At 33.9% G+C, this 20,040-nt stretch overlaps 2 protein-coding genes and 1 long non-coding RNA gene across 5 annotated transcripts in view; all 3 read right to left on the minus strand.

Annotated features, from left to right (window-relative positions):
- Window positions 1-3,949: 3,949 nt before the first annotated feature.
- On the minus strand, window positions 3,950-4,950 carry LOC139429904 (uncharacterized). The gene is made up of 2 exons (XR_011640498.1): window positions 4,510-4,950; window positions 3,950-4,407 (listed from the first exon to the last, which is right to left on the minus strand). It is a non-coding gene; the product is annotated as an uncharacterized lncRNA (long non-coding RNA).
- A 2,107-nt stretch (window positions 4,951-7,057) lies between these two features.
- Window positions 7,058-12,597, minus strand: LOC111414286 (uncharacterized). 2 transcript variants are annotated; one of them, XM_023045593.2, is made up of 4 exons: window positions 12,466-12,597; window positions 11,267-12,415; window positions 11,028-11,217; window positions 7,058-7,260 (listed from the first exon to the last, which is right to left on the minus strand). In XM_023045593.2, the coding sequence occupies exons 1-4, from the start codon at window positions 12,514-12,516 to the stop codon at window positions 7,094-7,096; spliced, it is 1,557 nt and encodes a 518-aa protein (XP_022901361.2). In that variant the 5' UTR covers window positions 12,517-12,597; the 3' UTR covers window positions 7,058-7,093. The 2 variants fall into 2 exon arrangements, with proteins under 2 accessions (XP_022901361.2, XP_071052365.1); XM_071196264.1 differs by lacking the exon at window positions 7,058-7,260 and adding an exon at window positions 10,420-10,928.
- Window positions 12,598-12,619: 22 nt separating this feature from the next.
- LOC111414285 (sperm-tail PG-rich repeat-containing protein 2-like) overlaps window positions 12,620-20,040 on the minus strand; it is a 79,249-nt gene continuing 71,828 nt past the window's right edge. For both annotated transcript variants that reach the window (XM_071196262.1, XM_071196263.1), the window contains one exon: window positions 12,620-12,883. In XM_071196262.1, coding sequence (XP_071052363.1) covers window positions 12,671-12,883 — 213 coding nt within the window. In that variant the 3' untranslated portion in view covers window positions 12,620-12,670. The remainder of the gene's footprint in view (window positions 12,884-20,040) is intronic.

A 20,040-nucleotide genomic window follows, 5' to 3' on the forward strand; every position in this document is an offset into this window, starting at 1 on the left:
ACCAATACTAGACCGAGAACTAGAAACATTCGGAGCTAGTTCGGAGCATTCATCGCTAGTTTTAGTTCAATAAAAATATATAACATCTTATGCTAACTAGCACTACCTACCATTGTCACTAGAACGAACACTAGAACTAAAAATATTCAGGAAAGACTACAGTGACTTCCACCATGGTCAAGTGTGCCCGGGAGAAGAGCCGCAAGAATTCGAAGAGGAGTCTCAGAAAAATGGCTGAGAAGCTTAGTATCATCTGTAAATCTGTGCACAGCATCATAAATGATCGTTTGGGGCTTCGTAGCATCAAAATGCAAAAGACTCGCACATTGAAGATGAACTACAAACACAGCGGAGCTCAAAAACATCCTCTTCATTGACGAGAACAGAATTTTCGCGCGAACGGTTGAGGAAGTGAATGAGCGTGGTTGCTACGTTTCCTGAAAGACATGCCACTCAGGTCATAGTGTTGGTAACTTTATTTATTTGAGGTTGGGTTCCTTTTTATTATTTAGGTTGGCAGCTTGTTGTACGGTGGACAGAGAGTTAAAACAATAAAACGTTAAACAGTTTATTGTTCGTGTTTTTATTAAAAATATACAAGTAAAAGACAAATTCAAACACTATGGAAGGACCTTCGAAGGACCATATATTTATAGGTCCATATATTTATGGTCCTTCGAACCGGATAATTACGATAACATTCGTGAAGAAAATCCAATCAGCAAGTCTTATTGTTAGTGTAAATTTCATATCATTCGAGAAGCCCTTCAGGTGGAGTGACGTCATCATGGATAACAAAATAGACAAGTCCTTCTTATCCTTTTTCATCCTTTCGTTACGAAAATTAGTTATTCGAAAGATCAATGGCAGAAATCACGGTCCTTGTAAGAAAACGTGGCACTTTAAAATCTAAGCTGACCTTTCCTTCAAATTTTCTTAATACATGTCAAACGTTAGAAAATGCCCAAAGTGAGGAAATCGAAATCGAAACATGTCTATGTGAACTTGAAGTAAGAACAGAGAAAATTGAGTCATTGCTAATTGAGTTTGAAACTATTCAATACCAAATCGAAGACATACATCAAAATTATGATAAACAAGAAAAAGATTAGAAGATTAAAGTAGCAGTTACTATTTCTAATATTCACACAAACGAGAATCAGTCAGTACAATCATTACAAGCTACACCATTACTCGGATCTTCTCGGAACAATAACATAAAGCTTCCAGAATTTCGATTACCTAAGTTTGATGGCAGATATGAACAATGGCTAGAATACATTTGAGTCTTTGATACATCAAAACAACACAATTGGTCAAATTCAGAAGTTCCATTATTTACGAGCTTCAATTGAAGGTAGCGCATTACAGGTAATTCAAGCACTTGAATTTACTGATGATAATTACATATTGGCATGGAATTTGTTACCCCCTATTGACCTCTGTTAATTAACAACTATATAGCTCTATTCAATCAATCAACAATAAATAATGCATCTCATATTGAATTACGTCAGTTAATAGATAATGTCACTAAACATTTAAGGTCATTAGCAAATCTTAATAATAATAATATATGTCTTTAAGCAACCAGTTACGCATGACACACTCATAATTTACATCGTTGTCGAAGTAGAGCAAATCTATTAGAAACCTTGTCAGCAAAAAACGCAACATCAAAACCAAAGGCAAATCAAGTAAAATCCAAAGAGCATACATTCAATACAGTAAACATTCATTGCATCTTCTGTAAGGGTCAACATCACATATACAATTGCAAGGAATTTCTTCAATTAACACCTCGAGAAAGATCCGAAGCAGCACGAAAGCACAAGTTGTGTATAAATTGTTTAAAAATAGGACACGTTGCAAGAGTGGTAATTGCAAAAAATGTAATTCAAAACATACACTATGAAACAAGTCGTCAATCTGGGGATGTGGTTTGTTCAGCGTTTGAAACCAAATTATCACAGGTATTAATTGCAACAGCAATAATTCAATTTCCTAATCAAGCAGGCATACTTTTTTCATGCAGAGCAATACTAGACTCGGCGTCACAATCAAATTTCACAATTAGCGGCATTTCACAAGCACCGATAACAATTAACAAATTAAAACAGTGTTCTTTAAAATAAATTGATGTCTTAATAATTATAATACTAACATTTCAGCTCTAATTGTTGATGAGATCAGTAATGATTTACCCACACAAACAATAGATAAAAATTCATTACGAATTCCATCTTATCTTAGATTAGCTGACAAACGATTTCACGAACCAGCAAAGATTGACATTCTTCTTGAAGCATCAGTGTTTTGAGAGCTATTATCAATAGGACAAGTCAAGCTATCTAAAAATTTGAGTTTGCAAAAAAACTAGAATTGAAATACACTGTTGGAAATAATTCACGAGCACACCCTATATAATCTGAACGCGTGAAGATAAATCCATAATATTTGCGGAGCACAAAGGTTTATTGTAGACGAGTTTAGTCAGCGAATTTCGAGTTGTTCCGTCGCGGCATTGTTGACTGAGGCGCCCTTCCAAGTGGAACATTCCGTCGCTATGGAGACCGAAGTGGATGGAAAATACCGGTCGTTTTTAGTGTGGTGTGAGGGACCACATTGTTATCGTACTCTGTGCGCAATGGATGGGCGATCGCGTTACTTAAGCGAGTTTGAGCGAGGAATGTTTGTGGGTATGCATATTGAGGGTGTATCGTTCTGTGAAATTGCGCGTCGTCTGGAGCGGTCGTTATCGGCAGTGCAACGGGCATGGCGAGAATGGTCTGAGGTAGGACATAGGTACCTCCAGCCGCGGCCGGGACGGCCCTGCGCGTCCCCAGCACACGAGGATCGCGCTCTTGTGCTCAGTGCTTTAGCGTCGTGTGTGTTCTCCTCAAGGCAACTTGAAGCTGTTTGGCCACTGGCAGGGGAAGGCGCACTCACTACACGAACTGTACGGCGGCGTTTGATAGATAGTGGACTGCGCGTGCGTCGTGCGATACAGCGGATTCCAGTAACACCCGAGCACCGCAGCATACGTCACGAGTGGGTCGACGCTAGGCATTAGTAGGTTGTCGAGTAGAGGGACATTTTGTTGTCCGACGAATCAAGATTCGAATTGAGCACCGGTGATGCGCGAATTTTAGTTCGTCGGAGCCGTGGTGATCGTCTACTCGAGCAGTGTGTGCAAGAACGCCCTATCCACCGACAACCGAGCATTATGGTATGGGGTACGATTACATATGGTGGACGTACACGTCTGCTGCGTGTATAGCAGACCATGACGGGTCAACAATACGTAGATGAGGTGCTACGGTCTGTTGTGCTTCCCTACGTTCGGCGGTCCCCAGGTCTGCTATACATGCACGACAACGTATGACAGCACATCGGGAGTGTTGTACAGACCTTTGTGGAAGAGCACCGTATACGAATGCTTCCATGGCTAGCTCGGTTTCCGCATCTGAATCCGATCAAACATGTTTGGGAAATGACTGGTCGGAGACTTCTACGTTATCCGGCTTCCTCGGCTAACGTTGAGGAGCTATGCAGGCGAGTTGAGGTGGCATGGTTGGCCATCCCTCTCGCTACAATACGGTACGCGAAGTTCACGGGGGATACTCTCGCTATTGATGTTTCTCCTCCCAGCAGAGTTGTGCCGCTCTCCATGTGAGAGTAAGTTACACTACTTTAGTACTACTTCCATACCAAATTTTATTGTGCTAGACACACGCGTTCAGATTATACAGGGTGTGCTCGTGAATTATGTCCAACAGTGTATGTTACATGTTTTAAGGCTAAAAATACTAATAGCATATTTCTGATAATGGGTTCTTTACAGAAGCAAAGAGTAACGCCGACTTTTCTATTTAAATCTGTAGGAATAGACTATACAGGCGCATTCGCCATAAAGGATAGAAAAGGCAGAGGTAGTAAAACATCAAAATGTTACATATGTCTCTTTATTTGCTTATCTACCAAGTTTATTCAGTTGGAACTTGTTACTGATTTGAGTACTGATTCATTCAAAAAGATTTGTGGCACAAAGAGGAAAACCTAGCCATATTTTTTCCGATAATGGAACAAATTTTCTTGGTGCAAATAAAGAATTACAACAGTTAGCAACAATGCTCAATGATAATACTCAAACGATTGCTGAGTATAGTTTGGCATTTTATACCAACATATGATGAACTGAGGTTGTTGACGTTTGAGGAATTTTATACTGTAATTGTGCAGATCGAGGCCATTTTAAACTCGCGTCCTCTTGCACCAATGTCGTGTGATCCCAATGATTTCACAGCTTTGACTCCATCCCATTTCCTTATTGGACGTCCTCTTCTTTCCTTATCACACCCGAATTTAATTCATATCACAGAAAACCGCCTAAGTAATTTCCAATATCTACAACAAGTCCAACAACATTTTTGGAGAAGATGAATGAGAAAGTGAATTAAGGATCTTTGAAATTGGGAGATTTGGTGATATTGAATAAAGATAACTTACCACCATTGTTATGGAAATTTGGTCGTATATCTCAGCTTTTCCCTGGAAAGGACGCAATTCCACGAGTTGCGTTGATTCGCACTTCCAATGATGAGAGAAAACGTGATTTTACAAGAATATGTCCATTACCTATTGAAACTGAAAAGTGAAAGTGATTAAACAAAAAACTTTAGTTCAGTATACTTCTTTGATTATATATAATATGGATTGAGCCAACAAGAGAGAGAGCTTGCGCAAGGTGATCGAACCGAGATAGACATAGAAGCGTACTGCCATATAATGGGTGTACTGATAGAAGTGAGATAGATATAGAAGCGTACTGACATATAATATATCTATCTTTGTTACACTTTCACATTATCGCTTTCCATCTGCGTCTCTTCACCTTGAGCAACATTTTTGTTAGTAGATATATTCAGTTAGCTCAATCCATATTATATATAATCATAATCAAAGGTTACTTACATGTTGGTAACTTTATTTATTTAGGTTGGCAGCATGTTGTACGGTGGACAGAGAGTGTGTAGTTGACAGTTAAAACAGTAAAATGTTAAACAGTTTGTTGTTCATGTTTTTATTAAAAATATACAAGTAAAACACAAATTCAAATACACATAGTTTGGACCGGAGTGATTTCGATCGGAAAAACACCGTTGACCAACTCCCAGAACTACCTCGATGAGATTCTGATGAAAGAAGTGCTTCCTTGGAGTCAGTTTTACTTCAACCGACTCCTTTGGACATTCCAGCAGGACTACACGTCTGCATATAAGGCTAAAGTGGTTCTACTCGCCTGAAAAACGATAACATTTCATAAAAACGATAATAATTGTATTCGAATAAATCAAATGACGCAATAAAAATAATTTTCAACCCGGAAATAATTTGTACCCATAATTCAAATCAAATAAATCACAACGATTTCAGTCACAGACTAGAAAAAAGCACAACAGTACGGTTATAATCAAACTCATAACTCAATTACACAAAATATTTTAATCGGGTCGTAAATCATATATACGAGAAACGCAGCCCATGGCTTTTTAACAATGGATCGGGGCGGAATTAAAGCTCGTCGCAAAAACGCGCCCAACGGATAATTTACAGCTGGATTCAATATAGGGCCATAATTTCAACTGCAGTTTGCTTTGGCCCCTCCGGACGGAGGCGGGGGATGGTTTATGGCGGTCGGGTTCCTTCTGTTGGCGCTTCGCCGGTCGGTATATGCTCCGGTATAAAAATCTCGAGGCTCCGGACTCGGATATATGACCCCTTCGTCGACTCGCGTACATATAAAGCAGTGCTGAAACACACGATCGCATTATCGCCGTATTCTAGGCGATTATCGTAATCGCATCGGTACGTCTTCCACGTCGTCGTAAGATTTCTACACTTTCTACACCATGGTTCTTCTTTGTCTCGCTTCCACACGGTCACTGTATCTCATGAATCCGTTTATACTTTAGACGTGCCACACGATCAACACCTTTCATATTATTTCTTATGTGTCAATTTAATTTTATTTACTGGAAAATTCCCCCAAATAAAGTCTGCGTATATTGAAAGTAAATGAACGAAACGTAATTACTTAACCCCTTTGTGGAATCGCTAGAAAAATCGCCAACCACTTAACGTAGTTTTATTGCCCCTCGATTTCCGTCTCTTTCTTTAACACTCCTCCCCAATAAACCAAGAGAAGATAGAAAATAGGGTACGTCACCAAGGGAATAATAGAATTTTAGTGTAGCAGCCGTCCCATTTCGTGTATCTCAGGCTTCGAGGCGTTTATCTCGAGGTCCCATCTTTGTTTTGACGAACTTGTATTAAATTTGTACTATCGGTCCTAATGTCTACTATTGAATTTTCGGCTTCGGAGTGTTGACAGTTCCGGTTTTGGGCGTGAATAATTCATTGTGGTCCGCGTAAGGAGAGGGCAACAGCTGTCGCGGTTGATCAGATATAAAGCTCTTGAAAGCTCGAATTCTCGGTCGTCGTGGGATTTACATCTTAAACGCCGGGGGTTTCATTAATATTCAATTTAGCAAGGTTATAGAAGACTTTTAACTTTTACAATTTTATCATAAATTTGGAGAAATAACAATAAACTTTTTATGCCCGATTGAAACTTACGTAAAAGTTTCTGTTTACACAAAATAACACTTCAAATGCAGCTCTCAACCGAATAATGATGTCACTTTCATGTGTTTACCGAGCGCGGCGCGTATATGAAGTTATTACAAAAACTTTTCAATCTGGCGCGCTGTCAATCCTTGCGTAGTCGCGGCACAATAGAGGGCCGGATACGACTTCCGTCAATATAGGCTACCGTGCCGTTGACAGCTTTACATTTCTATACGGACTTACTTCGTAGCTCGCCGCGGAAATAGGCGGGATTTTCCGGGATTTCTTCCACCTTTTCACTGCGAACTTCCCGATGGCACTTGATTCTCCGTGGCAGGGAACATTATGATCGCACAATGACACCAGTGAAATTGCCATCCCCATTATATCAAGTCAAAGAAAAATTTTGCCAAAAAAAAAGGGGTAATTCATGATGAAACTTTATTAAAGACATAGAAAATAATCATTTCTTTTCGTCGATTATCATCAATTCTTTTGCCAAATTATCGATGAAATTAATTGTTCCTTTCATAATTGATTTTAGCTCTGATCTACTTGATATTATACCTTCTCTTGCAGCCAACGTCATTTTTAATAGACCATTGTAGGTGAGTATTGATAAAATCATTCCTGTCAACAAAAATAAAATAAAAAATAATTACAATGGGTATTATCAAGTAATAAAATGTAATGAGACAGTTTGATGTGATAAAGCCGAGGTTGTCCAATATTATGACCAATTGTTTAAAGATATATATATATATATATTAGTGGTGGAATGGATACCCGACAACTATCAGGTATTCGGCCTATCTGACCATTTTTTAAATGATAATATCAGGTTTTTCTTTAGCAACGTCATTGTAACAATCAACTTTCAGTTCTTGAGAAATAAATTTTTAAAATGATTTTTAAATTTTTTCGAATTTTTCAATTTTCGCCGATTAAGTTTTAAAAATTCGTATAAAATCCATTTCATGGAGTATAAGTATGAAAATATCCCAAAGTGTAAATAAGAGTGTCCTCTTTCCAATGAACCAACACGTTTTGAAAAATAACTTTTAGTTTCTGAGAAAACAATATTTGAAATTTTGATAAAATTTTCGATGTTGCAATTTTCATCGATAATTTTCTAAATTCGCTATAAAATTAATTTCTTGAAGGATCCTTGTGGAAATATCATCAATTATTAATTAAAGTATCCTCTTTTTAATGCAAAAAGCCGTTTTGAAAAATCGCTTTTAGTTGTTGAGAAATAAATTTTTGAAATGGTTGACAATTTTTTCGAATTTTGCAATTTTCGCCGATTAAGTTTTAAAAATTCATATAAAATCCACTTCTTGGAATATGAATATGAAAATATCCCAAAGTGTAAATAAGAGTGTCCTCTTTCCAATGAACCAACACGTTTTGAAAAATAACTTTTAGTTTCTGAGAAAACAATATTTGAAATTTTGATAAAATTTTCGATGTTGCAATTTTCATCGATAATTTTCAAAATTCGCTATAAAATTAATTTCTTGAAGGATCCTTGTGGAAATATCATCAATTATTAATTAAAGTATCCTCTTTTTAATGCAAAAAGCCGTTTTGAAAAATCGCTTTTAGTTGTTGAGAAATAAATTTTTGAAATGGTTGACAATTTTTTCGAATTTTGCAATTTTCGCCGATTAAGTTTTAAAAATTCGTATAAAATCCATTTCTTGGAATATAAGTATGAAAATTTCCCAAAGTGTTAATAAGAGTGTCCTCTTTCCAATGAACTAAACCGTTTTGAAAAATTACTTTTAGTTTCTGAGAAAACAATATTTGAAGTTTTGATAAAATTTTCGATGTTGCAATATTTTCATCGATAATTTTCAAAATTCGTTATAAAATTAATTTCTTGAAGGATCCTTGTGGAAATATCACCAATTATTAATTAAAGTATCCTCTTTTTAATGCAAAAAGCCGTTTTAAAAAATCACTTTTAGTTTTTGAGAAATAAATTTTTGAAATAATCGATAATTTTTTAGAATTTTGTAATTTTCGCCGATAAAGTTTTAAAAATTCGTATAAAATCCACTTTTTGGAATATGAATATAAAAAGTTCCAAAAGTGTTAATAAGAGTGTCCTCTTTCCAATGAAACAACACGTTTTGAAAAATAACTTTTAGTTTTTGAGAAAACAATATAATATGAAGTTTTGATAACATTTCCGTTTTTACAACTTTCATCGATAATTTTCAAAATTCGCTATAAAATTCATTTCTTGAAGGATCCTTGTGGAAATATCACCAATTATTAATTAAAGTGTCCTCTTTTTAATGCAACAAGCCGTTTTGAAAAATCGCTTTTAGTTTTTGAGATATGGTCGACAATTTGTTCGAACTTTGCAATTTTCGCCGATTAAGTTTTAAAAATTCGTATAAAATCCACTTCTTGGAATATGAATATGAAAAGTTTCCAAAGTGTTAATAAGAGTGTCCTCTTTCCAATGAAACAACACGTTTTGAAAAATAACTTTTAGTTTTTGAGAAAACAATATATGAAGTTTTGATAAAATTTTTGTTTTTACAACTTTCATCAATAATTTTCAAAATTCGCTATAAAATTCATTTCTTGAAGGATCCTTATGGAAATATCATCAATTATTAATTAAAGTATCCTCTTTTTAATGCAAAAAGCCGTTTTGAAAAATCACTTTTAGTTTTTGAGAAATAAATTTTTGAAATGATCGAAAATTTTTTCGATTTTTGCAATTTTCGCCGATTAAGTTTTAAAAATTCGTATAAAATTCATTTCTTGAAATATGAGTATGAAAATTTCCCAAAGTGTTAATAAGAGTGTCCTCTTTCCAATGAAATAACACGTTTTGAAAAATAATTTTTAGTTTTTGAGAAAACAATATAATATGAAGTTTTGATAACATTTTCGGTTTTACAACTTTCATGGATAATTTTCAAAATTCGCTATAAAATTCATTTCTTGAAGGATCCTTGTGGAAATATCACCAATTATTAATTAAAGTGTCCTCTTTTTAACGCAACAAGCCGTTTTGAAAAATCGCTTTTAGTTTTTGAGAAATAAATTTTTGAAATTCGGGAAGCCGAATATCCGGTTTTTTCCGTTCCATCGGTAATATATATATATATGTTGTTGTGGTCGATCGGAGATTTCATCCGTTCTTCCTGTTGGTTCCCTTTGCAAAGGGGCAGACGTTTTGCCAAGATTACTAGGTGTTCCAGTTTTAGTTCGTCCTTTGAATTCCTGAAAGAAGCTTTTAGTTCTTGTTAGGTGTTGGAGATGTCATCTTTTTGTAGAAATTTTTCTATGCCATGACGTCAAGTCTCCTTAAGGATGCACGGTGATATTCACCCGTATGAAACGCGTGGGAGAGAAGACCTCTACCCAGACTTTGCGCGGTTATGCAAGACACAATCAGGTCCTATATACATGGGACAAAAATTGTATAATCACCTGCCACATAGTGTGAGAGCTCTTCCAGCGGACGAGTTGCTTGGGAAGTTAAAAACATTCTTGCTAAAGAAGGGATTCTATTCTATACGGGAATTCCTTGAGACCTCCGTAGACCTATGTATTTAGTGCTTGAGATTCATTTTCTCTTTTGTTGTATACTGTAATTTTGTGGTTTGTAGGGTCGTTTTATTATATTCTATTTAATTAATTGATATTTTGTTGTACTACTGATTGACGAGTGTAAAGAGTGTAAGTTTCTTATTAGCACAATAAAGAGAAAGAGAATAAAGTCATGGCGGTCAGTTGTTCCGCCATGTAGTACGTATTTTTGGATGAATGGTGTTTAAGTATTCCTAAAAGTCATGGAGCTTTTCTTTTCCAAAAGGCCAAATGACAAAGATACCATCAACGTAGCGAATCCATAACTTGGGTTTGTATCTGGCTTCTCTTAACGCTTCTTTCTCTCAGTATATTATGAAGAGGTTGGCGATAACTGGGGATAGTGAAGAACTCATTTATGCTCCTTGTACTTGCTTGTAGATCTGGCCGTTGAATAGAGAGTAAGCATTATTGAGGCAGTGTTTGGCAAGGTCTATGATGTGGCTGGGTAAATCTTCGTTCTCTCTGATCTGTTTGAGGGCCTCTTCGATATTGATACTGGGATAGAGAGACTTGACATCGAAGCTTGCCAGAATGTCGCTCTCTTCGAGTTAAACATTGTCCAAGATTTGCGCGAAATGCTCTTGGCTAGATATTTTTCAAGTTTTTGTAGCGGTGAGTTGAAGGTGCTGACGATGACCATAAAGTTTGAGGGGTTAGGGTTCTCTTGATCTCAGGGTCTATTGGAGATGAAGAACGGATGAAATCTCGGATCGACCACATCAACACATACTTCTCCATCCGTGAAGCACTACGCTTTATTTATATATATTTCTTACCTTTACTACAAAATAATGGCATAAAACTAAAAACATCAACAATTGTATTTCCAAACATGCTCTCCTCTTTAATTTCAAGCATATTTGAAAAATGTACTATGTTCCTTGTAAAACAATCGTATTCATATGGTTTCTTAATCAACGGAATAGGTAAATAGTTCCATACATAATGAGCTAAAAATTCCACTAACTGCAAAAAAAAAGATTTTAGATAATTATAAATGAAATTCATGACTTACTTGTTCCCCCATTGATTCTCTACTATATCTATATTCTTGATTAACATATTTAACGATATTCAAGAACGATGAATGTTTTTTCTTTAACGCTAAAACAACGGAAAGTGTTGTATAGCAATTTTTTAATTCGCATTTGTAATTTCCTTTCAAAATTTCTTCGGTTTCCGAAAGATTTGCGCGAACGTTATGGAAGATATCAATCCTATCCCAGCCACAACATTTTTCTTTCATAAAATCGGCAATGGCGGAATAAATCCCCGCTATTAATATGATCGAGAACGTCACGTGAGTGTATCTTTTGATTTGTTTTATAATAGGTACATATTTAACCGACCCTTCAATGTAAGTGGTTACAAATTGGCGGGGCCACGTTCTCAAAACGATGTTTGGCGACGCTAAGAATTTTATTGGGTTATCAAGAATGTAAGCTTCATCAAGATTTAATTTAGTGTTTTTACACCCACACGAAATACATCGAATCGGAGTATATTTATAATCGAACAAATACTTTTGTAACAATCCGATTAAATGATAACCGTCCACTAAGCAATGATTAACTCTCAACATTATCCCGAAGGATCGATGAGCAACTTTAAAATCCCATGCAATGGGTTGCTTAAAAATCACAATCTCCCATAAATTATCAGAAACTATATTATAACTTTCTAAATAATCCATCAATTTATTTCTGGTGATATATTTGCATCCACTCACGCTCATATCGCGTAATATATCTTTAGAAGTAAAATGTTCGTCCAAATAATATTGATAACCCCAACAAACGCACACTTTACTCGATAATTTTTGGTTCTCAATACACATCCGGTCAATAGTTAATTTAAGAAGCTTATAAAAATCGTGATATCTCCCGTGAATAAAAACAATCATCATCGTAACGATCCCCATTTTTTTATGATCGTAAGCTTCGAAAATCGCGGAATGCCCATCGAGCATCCCGCCGTATAACGACCCATGAGTCGCTTTTAAATGAATGTGAACGAAAAATTTAAACAAAATAAAAGGACTTATACACAATTGATATAAAACTAAACAAATAATGGATAAAGTCACGAAAACGAAGTTAATTAAAATTTTGTAACCCCAACAAGTATCGATTCTTTCCAAAGTAATCGGTGTCCAAATTAAATCCTACGACATAAATATAATTAATAAAATTAATATAATTAATGAAAATTTACCTTTAGAATTGCGTAAAATAATAGAATTGAAGTGATAATAAATTTCATCATGATTACTTAAATTTATTGATTAAATGAGGCTAAAAATATTGTAATAATGAGTAATGAAATATTAATCAAAATGATTAAAATGACACAAATACAAGTAAGAAAATGTCAAAAATATGAATTATCCACGTGAATTTATTTTTAATTATTTTTCAGATTAAACATCGGAAAATAATAATCCAACGTAATCTATATCATCTTTTTCCTTTTTGTAGCATTGCAGCTTTCGTCGTTTCTTGATTTCTTTGCACCAAGCTTCAAATGTTTTACAAGGAGGTAAACGCAATCTTTTTCTTAAGACGCTCTCTCTCAAATGAAGATTATGAGTACCGATACCTTTGTAAATTGCAGAGCCATAAACGGGAGAAACCTATAAAAAAATATGGTATGAATAAAAATACTAAAACTACTAAATTCAATAAATAAAAAGCTTTTGGGATTTTTTTGTTTTTATACTTGTTTTGAATCACAGAAAAGTTTAAGCTAACCAAATCTACTTTGGATATGTATACTAACGTTGAATAACAACTAAAACTAGAACTGACCCTAGTACTAGAACAAACACTAGACCTAGCCTAGAACTAGAATCATTCAGGTTTAGCCGTACGTCTCTTAATACGGCTAAACCCGAATGTTTCTAATTCTAGGTCTAGTGTTAGTTCCAGTTTTACATTAGTATTGTTACAAGAACTAACACTAGACCTAGAACTAGAATCATTCAGGTTTAGCCGTCTTGAGAGACGTGCGGCTAAACCCGAATGATTCTAGTTCTAGGTCTCGTGTTAGTTCTAGTTTTTGTTGCTATTCAGTGTTGAATTGAGAAAATTGTATACTTCATAAATCATAAAAATTTGGGTTGATTTAAAAAATTATTATCTCAAAGACGAATAGAGATTTTCAAATACAGTTTGGTTCATGAAAAAGTGCACATCTTCTTCTATAAATGATGAATATTTCATCACAATATCTTAAGATATCGATTTTTTACAATTTTTTAAAGATGATTGTGTAAAATTAATAACGTCATAATTTAGGTTGAGTTCAAAAATTATTATCTCAAAAACGGATGAAGATTTTCAAGTACAGTTTAGTTCAGGAAAAAGTGCACATCTTCTTCTATAAATAGAGAATATTTCACCGGGATATCCTAAGAATGCGATTTTTCGCGACATTTTAAAAAAGTTGGAGAAAATTCTATACTTCATAAAGTTATAATTATTCGGGTTGATTTAAAAAATTATTATCTCAAAGACGAAAGGAGATTTTCAAATACAGTTTGGTTTATGAAAAAGTGCACATCTTCTTCTATAAACGATGAATATTTCATCATAATATCTTAAGATATCGATTTTTTACAATTTTTTAAAGATGATTGTGAAAAATTAATAACGTCATAAATTAGGTTGAGTTCAAAAATTATTATCTCAAAAACGGATGAAGATTTTCAAGTACAGTTTAGTTCAGGAAAAAGTGCACATCTTCTTCTATAAATCGTGAATATTTTACCGGGATATCTTAAGAATTCGATTTTTCGTGATTTTTTAAAAAATATTGGATAAAATTATATCTCTATAAAGTCATAAAAATTCGGGTTGAGTTAAAAAATTATTATCTCAAAGACGAATGGAAATTTTCAAATACAGTTTGGTTTATGAAAAAGTGCACATTTTCTTCTATAAATGATGAATATTACATCACAATATCTTAAGATATCGGTTTTTTACAATTTTTTAAAGATGATTGTGAAAAATTAATAACGTCATAAATTAGGTTGAGTTCAAAAATTATTATCTCAAAAACGGATGAAGATTTTCAAGTACAGTTTAGTTCAGGAAAAAGTGCACATCTTCTTCTATAAATCGTGAATATTTTACCGGGATATCTTAAGAATTCGATTTTTCGTGATTTTTTAAAAAATATTGGATAAAATTATATCTCTATAAAGTCATAAAAATTCGGGTTGAGTTAAAAAATTATTATCTCAAAGACGAATGGAAATTTTCAAATACAGTTTGGTTTATGAAAAAGTGCACATTTTCTTCTATAAATGATGAATATTACATCACAATATCTTAAGATATCGGTTTTTTACAATTTTTTAAAGATGATTGTGAAAAATTAATAACGTCATAAATTAGGTTGAGTTCAAAAATTATTATCTCAAAAACGGATGAAGATTTTCAAGCACAGTTTAGTTCAGGTAAAAGTATATATCTTCTTCTATAAATCGCAAATATTTCACCAGGATATCTTAAGAATTCGATTTTTTGTGATTTTTTAAAAAGTTGGAGAAAATTATGTACTTTACAAATCATAAAAATTCGGGTGGATTTAAAAAATTATTATCTCAAAGACGAATGGAAATTTTCAAATACAGTGTGGTTCATGAAAAAGTGCACATTTTCTTCTATAAATGATGAATATTACATCACAATATCTTAAGATATCGATTTTTTACAATTTTTTAAAGATGATTCTGCAAAATTAAAAACATCATAATTTAGGTTGAGTTCAAAAATTATTATATCAAAAATGGATGAAGATTTTCAAATACGATATAGTTCAGGAAAAAGTACACATCTTTTTCTATAAATCGCGAATATTTTACCAGGATATCTTAAGAATTCAATTTTTCAGGATTTTTTTCTTAAATTTGAGAAAATTGTATACTTCATAAATCATAAAAATTTGGGTTGATTTAAAAAATTATTATCTCAAAGACGAATAAAGATTTTCAAATACGGTTTGGTTGATGAAAAAGTGCACATCTTCTTCTATAAATGATGAATATTTCATCGCAATATCTTAAGATATCGATTTTTTACAATTTTTTAAAGATGATTGTGTAAAATTAATAACGTCATAATTTAGGTTGAGTTCAAAAATTATTATCTCAAAAACGGATGAAGATTTTCAAGTACAGTTTAGTTCAAGAAAAAGTACATATCTTCTTCTATAAATCGCGAATATTTCACCGGGATATCTTAAGAATTCGAGTTTTCGTGATTTTTTAAAAAATATTGGATAAAATTATATCTCTATTAAGTCATAAAACTTCGGGTTGAGTTAAAAAATTATTATCTCAATGACGAATAGAGATTTTCAAATACGGTTTGGTTGATGAAAAAGTGCACATCTTCTTCTATAAATGATGAATATTTCATCACAATATCTTAAGATATCAATTTTTTACAATTTTTTAAAGATGATTGTGCAAAATTAATAACGTTCTAAATTAGGTTGAGTTCAAAAATTATTATCTCAAAAACGGATGAAGATTTTCAAGTACAGTTTAGTTTAGGAAAAAGTGCACATCTTCTTCTGTAAATAGCGAATACTTCACCGAGATATCCTAAGAATGCAATTTTTCGCGACATTTTAAAAAAGTTGGAGAAAATTCTATACTTCATAAAGTTATAATTATTCGGCTTGATTTAAAAAATTATTATCTCAAAGACGAAAAGAGATTTTCAGATACGGTTTGGTTGATGAAAAAGTGCACATCTTCTTTTATACATGATGAATATTTCATCATAATATCTTAAGATATCGATTTTTTACAATTTTTTAAAGATGATTGTGCAAAATTAATAACGTCATAATTTAGGTTGAGTTCAAAAATTATTATCTCAAAAACGGATGAAGATTTTCAAGTACAGTTTAGTTCAGGAAAAAGTACATATCTTCTTCTATAAATAGCGAATATTTCACCGGGATATCCTAAGAATGCGATCTTTCGTGATTTTTTAAAAAATATTAGAAAAAATTATATCTTCATTAAGTCATAAAAATTCGGGTTGAGTTAAAAAATTATTATCTCAAAGACGAATGGAGATTTTCAAATACAGTTTGGTTCATGAAAAGTGCATATCTTATTCTATAAATGATGAATATCTTAAGATATCGATTTTGTACAGCTTTTTAAAGATGATTGTAAAAAATTGATAATACCATAATTCAAGTTGAGTTCAAAAATTATTATCTCTAAAACGGATCAAGATTTTCCTTAGTTCAGAATAAGTACATATCTCTATAAATTGTGAATATTTCACAAACCAACAAAATAGTAAACAACCTCAAATTGAGGTTGATTACTATTTTGTTAAGACGTATTTCATTGATTTTATTATTATTGATTTCTAAACAAAGTCTAAACATACAAAAAATTTAAAATTCTGAATTTCAAACATTCACAAAATATATGCAAATAAAATTTACCCCAAACCGACGTCACATTTCGCAGTACCATTTGATGGAAAATTTACATATGACGTTAAACGCGAAAAAGACAGCACCTGCAGGCCCCGAAACGTTTTATTAAACCATCCTCCATACAAACACGCAATCGCGCCTCAAAATCCAATCTAACGAGACTGTAATCGCTTCCCCCTCGAGCTTCGACCGGTAAATTCGTTTACATAGCATCCAGAATTAACCGACTACTACACTATATTTTTACTATTTGCGCTTTAAAACGCTCATTTAAAAAAAAAAAAGCTCATACGTGGAATCATGGTAATCTGTATCCGGGGACGACTGAATCTCTCGTACGGAAATTTCGAGTTTCATTTAAATATTAAATTTGCGTCCCGATGGTAAAATCCATCTTGCAGTCCAAAACGCGAAAGCCCTCCATTTTCGCATCACAGAAACTACTACCTTCCATCATTTATTCACACGTTTAATTCGGACTATTTCGTCCTTAGGGACCATCCTTTACATCATCAACATTTTAAGAAGAAACTTGGCGCCGCGCGTGTAGTCTTTAAGGAATAGGATTCGTAACCTGGATACAAACGTCCAGAGTAGTATGCATTATTTAATCATAAAGGAGGTATTCTTTCAAGAGATAATAATTTATGAAAATCATAATTGGGCAAAAAGATAAATAAAAAAGAAAATAATTTTTGATAAATAACTTAAAGCTTTATGTTAGATGTAGTCGAGGCCCATTTCAATTAAACAGTAGAGGTTTTCACCATAAATCTCGGTGATTTACTCGATCCGGCTCGCAAGAACGCGCCTGAATCATTTATTTCTCGCCAGCGCAACGTTTGAACTACGTGTATTCGCGACCTTTAAAGGAGCAAAAACCAAGAAGAAAGAACACCCTCCCATCCACGAAAGGAGAGATGCGAAAGGAGATATCTCGCGCATCGGTTTCTCGCCCTTCTTCCAGAAATTCGCCCTCCGGCGGCCGGCAAATGGAAAACTTCGGGGAAAACTTCATCTTTCCTCTCATTGTGCGCCCTCGACGATTTGTTACAGCCGATAAACACAACTCCGGCTGTTTTTACTGTCGACATTGCGACGTCTTTCGACGAAGTCGACTCTAAATACGTGCGGCGTTCGGTCGATTTTCGATTACTCGGGGGAGCTTTTGTCATAGTTCTATCCGCCCGGGGGATAGTTAGCGACTTTTCCACGATGATCTCGTAAATGCCTACTTTGACTGACTGTTGTCGTTTTTACTGTTGTCGTCGTCGTACTGATTCTTTCCATGCTCCGATGACAACAACGACAGAAGGGATGCATTTGACGACTTCCAGTTACGATTCTCGATGCCGGAAGGGTGAATGAATCACCCTCTGTGTGTGTCATTTGCAGAATACAAACCTCATTTACTGTGAAATATGAATGTATTAGAGAAACAAAACCCATAAAAAACAACTTTTATGAAAAGAAATGTTACTTCATCTCCTTTAATTTATAATAGTCAATACAAAACTAGATATAATTTGTGTAGTAAGTTATAACCTCGAGGAATACGCGTTACAATTACACCTCTTACCACTGTCATAGCGGAGACTTTTTGTTATCTTTGTGGTTTTTTTTATGCAAGAGACACGCACGCGATGGATGGCGCCGCAGACCACCTGATGGTTGTCGGTATTAAATTTTAAACGGCTGATGAATTGGGTTTCAATAGACAACATGCGATGTGATTTCCAATAAGACAACTAAAAGTAACATGCGATTTTTTTTATTAAATCCAAGAAAACCATTTTTTTTATTATTATTCATTTTTAAATGCCCTTCACCCAGGAATGTCTTCATTTGTATCAAGAATAATGCTATCCAAGAATTCTTGGTCGAATAATGCAGGCCTTTTAGGCCCAAGCAACAGATTCTTTTTGTTCATTCTTAGATGGTTCTCCTGCTCGCTTTGATTTAGCGCATCTTGCATTAAAATATTATTTTTCAGCAAAATAGTCCATAACTAAGGTTTTTAGTCACTTCACTAGTGTTCTTTTAAGTTCTAGCACTAATCATTGTTGTTGAGAAGCTGGATGGCTTCGACATTCTCGTGGTAGTAAAGGCAGTCATCATTTTTAGCGGCGAATTTTATGATGATACTGACTGCTACTTATCTTTGCTTGCAGATCTCGGTGTACCACAAATTAGCGTTTAGACGTAGTGCATTGACAATAGTTCGAGGTACTTTATTTTCAAACCTCTGTATTATGGCAATGTTTCGGGTTTAGCCGTCTTCAGACACACGGCTAAACCCGAATGTTTCTAGTTCTAGGTCGAGTGTTACTTCTAGTTTTAACAGTTATTCACCGCTAGACTGTTCTATATTTTTATTGAACTAAAAGTAGAGCTAATACTAAACCTAGAACTAGAAACATTCGGGTTTAGCCGTCTTAAGAGACGTACGGCTAAACTCGAATGTTTTTAGTTTTAGGTGTAGTGTGAGTTTTAGTGCTAGGATTAGTTCTAGTTTTAGTTATTATTCGGTTTTAATATACATATCCAAAGTAACCATTAGATTTAATTGACTTACACTTTTATGTGATTCAAAGCAAGTATAAAAACAGAACAGAGTTTGACTATACAAGGTGTTCCGGTGACTCGGGGCATAAAATTAACCTCATATACTAGAGATATGGGCCATCAAAGTTCAGAAATTTTAACACATTTTTCTAAATATTTTCAATACCATTTATGGTAGAGCGTTGAAATTTGGTAGAGGGTAAACAAATATCAAGCAAAATCATTGAACCAATTTTGACTTTGATCGGGCGGCGGCAACCATGCTATACAGGCTGTCCCTAAAATTTGTTTGCTCAGAACTTTTTTGTTCGCTCGTAACCCTACACTTATTTTTGTACTTTTTAATAGAAAATTTATTTTAGAAACTTTTATCACTCTTTGAAAATTTTGATAACATTGACCGTTTTCGAGTTATACGCAAAAATGTTAAGCTTTGATTTCAATCGTAACAAACAAAAAAAGGAAACATATTCCGTAAGATCTGAGTTGGCGATGATAATTGAAAAACGAACTGAGCTAATAACCATTATTTGCATAAATTTCTAAGTGCAGATTTAGTTAAATCCAGCGTTAATTTATTTTAGTTGAATAAAAGAATTTAATTTCCAAAACGATAAATTTAATTTTCACGGTAACAACAAACAAGAACATAACAAAAATATTAACAAGAACAATCAAATTATTAACAAATAGTAATAAATAAAAAAGAAGAAAAAAATACTAAAGCAGATGTTCAAAAACACTGCCTGA

The sequence above is a fragment of the Onthophagus taurus genome, chromosome 6 (assembly GCF_036711975.1).
Source record: "Onthophagus taurus isolate NC chromosome 6, IU_Otau_3.0, whole genome shotgun sequence".
Lineage (NCBI taxonomy): Eukaryota > Metazoa > Arthropoda > Insecta > Coleoptera > Scarabaeidae > Onthophagus > Onthophagus taurus.